The sequence below is a fragment of the Petromyzon marinus genome, chromosome 15 (genome assembly GCF_048934315.1).
Source record: "Petromyzon marinus isolate PM22_M1 ecotype Great Lakes invasive population chromosome 15, UKy_Petmar_22M1.pri1.0, whole genome shotgun sequence".
NCBI classification, from domain to species: domain Eukaryota; kingdom Metazoa; phylum Chordata; class Hyperoartia; order Petromyzontiformes; family Petromyzontidae; genus Petromyzon; species Petromyzon marinus.
The window spans coordinates 4,785,714-4,792,830 of NC_133681.1; the positions used below are offsets into that span (position 1 = coordinate 4,785,714).

General features: G+C 50.5%; 1 protein-coding gene across 2 annotated transcripts in view; it reads left to right on the top strand.

The window, feature by feature from the left end:
• Window positions 1-5,031, top strand: part of LOC116942603 (potassium voltage-gated channel subfamily KQT member 4-like) — a 133,272-nt gene extending 128,241 nt beyond the window's left edge. For both annotated transcript variants that reach the window (XM_076067255.1, XM_032954714.2), the window contains exon 13: window positions 975-5,031. In XM_076067255.1, coding sequence (XP_075923370.1) covers window positions 975-1,859 — 885 coding nt within the window. In that variant the 3' untranslated portion in view covers window positions 1,860-5,031. The remainder of the gene's footprint in view (window positions 1-974) is intronic.
• The last annotated feature ends 2,086 nt before the right edge of the window (window positions 5,032-7,117 follow it).

Consider the following 7,117-nt stretch of genomic DNA (forward strand, 5'->3'; position numbering starts at 1 on the left):
CAAGAGTACTGCTATTTTAGTGCACACGTAGCGGCATCGTTGAACGTTGTGTGGAACTGCCGCTACTTATGGCCTGTAGTAACGACCTTGAGCCAACAGGGGGCAGAAGGGAGGCCGATGGTTTTGTACCCACGCCACACACACACAAACGACAGGAGGTACAAACACATTCCTGCGGAGGGAGCTGGTAGGAACGTTGGGTTGCTCGGTCAATGGCCAGGGTCAACGGCACGTGGTGTATTCCACGAATATGCCCGACTGTGAGGGCGGGCACAAGCCGGCGTGAGTAGGTTAAACGTTGAGTTTTATAAGGGCACCACGGGGTGACCAGCCCGTTCCCACCTAGCCCCTCCCCACCCTCCCCTCCCCACCCAGCCCCTCCCCACCCAGCCCCTTCCCACCCAGCCCCTCCCCACCCTACCCTCTCCACCCAGCCCCACCCCTCATATTTTTGAATGCACGATGGACGGACACAGTAATCCCCTGTGGGCTGGTGTAACCAGGAGGTTCCTACCAGTAACAATGCTCATGCATAGTGCACGTTGATTACCACGTGAATAACCCAACCGGTGATGGATACCCATTGTCGTTTATACGGATTCATTGATCCCCCCCCCCATCGCACAAGAAGGGCTCACAAGTGACGTCATCACATCTACGCCTCTATTTAAGGAACGAAGCCGGAGGATTTCTTCACAAATCTGGCTGCCGCCCGATGATGCCGGTTGTAATTACTGGCGAAACGTCGTACTCATATTGCAAATGTTGTGGATTTTCTCTCCAACACACCGGTGGTGCTGTACTAGTAACGAATTGGCCACGTTCTGTTTACATAACAAACCTTACTAGTTGGCTGTGTCGGGTGGTGGTGGGTTTAACGCCACATTTATATATTTACGCGATCTAACCCAACGAAACCTCGAGTATGAATCTTTGTCTTGGTTTGCACTCGCGCGAATCGTTTCGCTCCGCAGGTGCAGACGATCGAGAAGAAGCTGGACTTCTTAATCGACTTCTACCGCCAGTCCCTGGGCAAGGGGCCGCCCAAGATGCCCACGGCCATGAGCCAGTCGAACACGGAGAACAACACGGACTACGAGACGCCGGACGACCAGACGTCCTCGCTCGAGATCACCGAGACCACGTGCGTGGCCACGTCGCCGTCCATCAACGGCAACCACCTGAGCCAGGGCCTCTCCGAAGACAACGACCTCGTGCCGTCCCCGCGCGGCAGCCCTCCCGCCTCCGCCAACGTCGCCGCCGAGTGGCTCCAGGTTCCCGACCAGAAGGAGGAGCCGGCCATCAGCTGGAGCTCGCCGAAGTCCCACCTGACCCTCCCGGTGCCTTCGTTCATGTCGCCCACGGACCAGAACATCACCATCGTCATCAGCCCGTCCACGTCGGACGACGTCCCGGCCGCGTGCGACGGTTCCCCCCCCGCTCCTCCTCCCGCTCCGCTCGCGCCGGTCTGCCGCGGCGAGCTCTCCAAGGTGTTCGGCGCTCGCTGCGGCAACGGCAACGCGGTGGGGGGGCCGATCTTCGCGGCGGCGGCGGCGGCCGGCCTGGGCGGAGCGCCGTGGTCCGACAGCATCCTGAGCGTGGAGGACTTGCCGTCGCTCCACACCGTCAAGGAGATGGACGAGCAGCTGGCGGCTGACGATCTGTCCGGCGAGAGCCTGCAGAGAGTCGGCGACGCCGCCGCCGCTGCCGCCGAGCCGTCGCACATGACTTTGTTGCCGCTCGGGCCGCGATCGTCCGCTGAGATGGAGTTTGGCGGCTCGGCCAGGGGCTTGCCACAGCAGCAGCAGCAGCACTTACAGCGCATCACCGATAAGCCGGACTTAATATCACTTCCGTAAAAAAAAAATTACGCAACAAGCGTTTTTTTTTAACCCCCCCCACTCCGTCCCCCTTCCCTCCGTGTGATTCTCACTGTTGTTACCGCAAAACGATATTTTAAAGATTTGGACCGCATCAAACGAATGCGTTGCGTACTCGACCGTAATAATGTGAGTAGCTGAAAAGATACGATTTATTAACCCATACTGGGGCTTTTGCGAATGCAGTTTTTTTTGCTGCAGGTAGTGAAGTGGGGGGGGGGGGCTGCGGTGAGTGGGAGAGAGAAAATTGGGCCACGCCACCCCCCCACCCTCATCGACCATCCGCCAAGCTCGGTGGCTGCCCCGGTTGTATGTGGGCGTCTCTGAAGCAGCGTCCGTTCATTCCTCCCGACGATTGTTCACAGGCGACGTTGACCGCACCCCAGACTCACCACCTCGACTGTCTGTAACCCTTACCCCCTCCCCCCTGAATTGTATAAATAGTGGAATGGACCAATAGTCGACCAATGTTAATCATAGCCGTTGAAATGTTTACAAGACTTCTTTCATTTTAAGTCCTGAGCATGCTATTACCTATAATGTGCAATTACCTTTAATAATAACCAAATCTGTGCTGGTGCATTTCGCAGCTATATAAATGCAGTGTGTAGACTTTTACGAGCGTACTCACACAGGAACGTTTTTTTAAATGTCAATTTGTAGTTTTAGCTTTCATTTTTATCTCTCCCATTTGCCTCCCCAGTGTCATAAAACTAACGCTGTTAAGAGCTGAGTTGCACACATTTTTTCGAGTTGGGGCGCCGAGGTGGCGAGATGTTAACTCCCTCGCCTGGTATGTAGGAGGTCGTGGGTTTTGATCCCGACCCTGACGCCTGTATATTTGGAGTTTGCGTGTTTCTCTTCCCGTGGTCACATGGATTTTTCTCCGGGTACTCTGGTTTTTCCCCTCCACGTCTAGAAGCATGTATTTAGAGTATTTGGCTGCTATACATTTCCAGACGATGAGCCACTTCGTTGAGCTATCATTTGTGGCCAGGTCACTTCTGAAAAAGAGCTACATATAGCTTAGTGGGCCTGACCTGGTAAAATACAACTAGTTTATAGTTTAAGTACTTGTTTACAGGGCTGGGTAATCTCAAACCGCCAATGCGAGAGTGGAGGGCCATCGATCGAGCCCCCGGAGTCTGCGAGGGCCCGCCGTGACAGAGGGATGGTGGGCCTTCGGTGGCCTCGTTTGGCCATGGTGGGGGAAAAGCCAATTTCCCCGGCTCCATCTCCCCGTACGTTCCTGTGGATGTTTTGGGGCCAGACCCTGCGTTCTCGAGATTGCTGCGCCCATTCCCGCTTCGTAGCAGATGTTGAAGGTCCCGTGACGTTATTCGCTAAGAAGAGTGGGCGCCACGCGTGTGCCGGTGTCACGGTCCAAATTTGGCCAATTTGAAAATTACAAATTCCATAATTTGATATAAAGTCACAAAGCAACCTACTGTGAAACTACTGTGCGCCGTGATAGTCTGTGAAACTTTAGCGCCTTCGTGATAATCTTGCGCTTGACGAATGTTTCAAATGCCAAATGTACGGTTTGATTTTACATGTTTGTTTTCAATTTAAAGTTCCCTCTTTTTTTCAGACTTCCTCTCAACTGCCAAACAATTTTGCCATTGACATCTCGTCTTGCGGTGAATGGACTACTCGGGGCCCACCCTCTGTGTTCGAGAACGACCCAGTGACACGAGATGTCGTAAAAACCATTGACTCACTCTCCCAGTGACCTGCTCTCTCCACAATAGGGGCCACACGAATCCTAAATACAAATGTTCATCCCACGGCAGAGAAACTGATCTTCTTAATTACCAGAGCCAGAATTTTAGCCAGTAAGTAAAATAAAAAAAACACTATATATTTTTTTCTGCAATCGTTGGTGACCAGGCTGAGACCACCAGCGTATCACACTAATCACGGGTGACTGAAGCCCGGATTCAAACCCAAGACCTCAACAGTGTCGGCTTAGGACTGTGACCGCTGAACCGCCTGACCCGCCTCACCCTTGAGTGTGGCTTAGCAGCTTGCTGGGGATGTTGCTCGACTAGCATGCAAAGTGAGGCAATGGCAGAAGCGGACCTTTCCATGGGGGGCCGGGAGCGCGGAGGGAGGCAGGGTGTGGGGGGGGGGGCTACCCCAGAGCCGTCCTAGGGTACGGGGAATCGGGACGACTGTCCCGGGCCCCGCGCTTTGGGGGGGGGGGCTGGTGGGGTCTCGGGTGGGGGCCCACAGATGGGTTTGCCCCGAGGATGTTCCTTCCCTCCATAAACACATGCCAATGTGTTGTCTCCAGGGCAAAGGTGAATGACAGCACTCAGTTTCCCCCTTTTTTCTGGCAACAAAACAGGTGCTGAGATTTCGATTTAAAGCTTTCGCGACTGCAGGGATTCATATTCTTGGTTCTTTCGGTAAAGTCATGTAGAAGGGAAATAATAAAATAATACAAATAAAACAATAGAATTCATCAGGTGTGAAAACCACCTGATGATGATTGCTTGTGTTGCAACCGAAACGTCGTGATAATTTAATTGTTTAATTTGTATTATTTTATTATTTCCCTTCTACGTGACTTTACCGAAAGAACCAAGAATATGTGTTGAGATGTTAAAACACCAAACTGAAACTTTTTACAAGGAATCATGTCCGCATTAACCACAATACTTGTGATCAGTATGCAAACAAAAACATACTCTGATAATATATGCATTGTCTTTGAAACTGATTGGTCCACACCAGAGACAGCTTTCTTTAGAGCCTAGTCTCAAAACGGTGTTAGACCAGAGGACGCCAAAAGGCGTGAAAAAAAGGGGAAAACTTACTCTCATATTTGTTACTGGCAAAGGAGGTCCCATGATGACATAGCATTCCTTGGGAGAGGGGGGGGGTGGTGGTGGGGGGGGGGGGTCTGAAATGGTGGAGGTGATCCCCCCCTTTGTATCCACCGCGGCGTGATGGATTTTTTTGGTGGTCCGACTTTCGTCCGTGACGTCGGGGTCAGTGCCGCCTCGCAAAGAGGGCGGCCTCTGGCAGCGTGCGATACAGATGACGACGATGACGACGATGATGACGACGATGATGACGATGATGACGTCTGTGCCATTCCTTGTAATCCATTCATAAGAGCGAAGCAATAGATCTGTCGAAATCATTCTGCGTGCAATGTGTGTGATGCGGTGGGGTGGGGGGATGGAAAACAGTAACAAACCGGTGTGCACCGCTTTTATAGCTCTCACCGCCGCTCTCGAATACCAGAAGATGTTTTTGTTCCGAATCAGGGTGGGATCATCAACGTGTCGTAGGTTTTGAGGCTGCACAAATATTTGGGGGGAAATTCCCGGACGATAATGATTGTCCCCCCCTCCCCGTCCTCCTCATTACGTTATTTTGTACACCCGCCAAAAAAACAACCGGTAAAAGTGCCACATCAATCATGCGTTGGTATTTTTTTCAAAAAAATATAATTTGCCTTTCCTTTCTCTGCATCATCATCATCTCATCACCGCCGTACATTTCTCCTTACACATAAAGCTGCCGCCATGTGGCACGTTACTTTGTCCGGGCAGCGTGTGTTGCATTTCAATTTATTTAGTTTTTGCTCTTGGAGTCTCTTACGCAGCAACTCTTGAGAGGATCCTTCCGCCGTGTTGTGGCCAAGTTGGCAGAGACGATCACAGCCGCAGTCGAGGCGTAGAGTTGGGGGTATGGCACTGCTGCTGCTGCTGCTTCTGCATAATTGCCCCAATAACACCAAGGCCGATGATTTGCGGTGTCCCTTTAGTTGCAATCAGCGCCGTTATTCTGACTTTCTTTGACAGCTGCTGCGTTAGCCCACGGAGCATACTACAAGAGACGATCTAAAATATATATTCATATATATAAACATCGCATCAGCTAATGTTGTCAATTAGCTTATTCACAAGGCCTTAACGAGTAGCAGAAATACACGGGTTGGATCTGACATAGTTTGAACACATTCCCATTTGTGTAATTATTTTATGCTCTTCACTTGCACACCAACGAAACAGATTGCCATGAACTTTTTTGAGCCAATATCCCAAATGAAGGCTGGATATGAATATACATGAGCTGAAGACAATTAACCTTTAGCCAAAAAAAGGAAATTTATTCTCCAACATAGAAAACTGAGATAACCCAATGTCGTCGCTTCACAGTGTCTAGCCGTACACGTTTTTTAGCGAATGTAGTAATTATGATATAACGGCATTTCGTCTGCCTCTGTAATGGGAGTAGGAGCCGTTTTCCTTGATTAAACTCACTTCATCTGTGTCTACAATTAGAAGGAACCCGTCAAAGCCACGTATTGCCAAATAAGAGAAAAGTTTCTCACGGAGAGCCCTCGCAAATTTGAAGCCACCGCATCATTTCAATCGGCCAATTTGAATTGTATCGTGACATAAAAAAGTGCAGATTCCTTGAGTAATAAAATAGATTATATTGTCAATCCACCGCTGGATGGTTCTTTGACCCATTCTTCCCGAGATGCCGAGGGGAACCCGATTAAGCGTTTGAAATAATCACTCACCGGTGATGGATTTGCAAAGCTCCCCTTACATTACCCAAAAAAAACATAATTAGGCCAGTCCAAACTGCACCAAAAACTCAGTCAATGATGAAGGAAGCTTCACCTTTTCAAAGCAATTTCAAAGCGCCTGGTCCAGTGAGCTCTGGCGCAACCTTCGGGGAAACAAGAAATCAAAGGCCCCTTTAATTGATCCTCTTCGTGACTGATGTTTCCACGGCCAGGTTTGTTTAGGGTCAGACATAAGACTTGCTGACATATCGACGCATTAGACATCGACTCTCTTTAACAATGACTATTATTTACAGCCAAAGGCAATACAATCCCTCCCTCCACCCTATTAAAACCCATCTCACTACCCTGACCAAAAGCCTCAAACTCAGTCTCCAGAAGATGGTTCAAGAACAAAAATTAGCCCTGGCTGGACGATGGCAATTTCACATTAAAAACACCCCAGGAATGCGCTCCCGCATCTTATCCGGTCACGGAAGCTAAGCAGGGCTTTGAGCCTGGCAAGTGCTTGGAAGAGTGAACACCACCGTGCACTGATAGGGTTGCTATAGGCGTCCGCTGCGCTAAGTCGTTGGGCAGCTGACGATCGTGCAGGAAGATCCATAGCTGTTCTGTACTTCTATGCTCCCGTGCCCCCCCCCGCCCCGCCATCTCTTTGTGGGTCATGCCTTCACCAATCTGA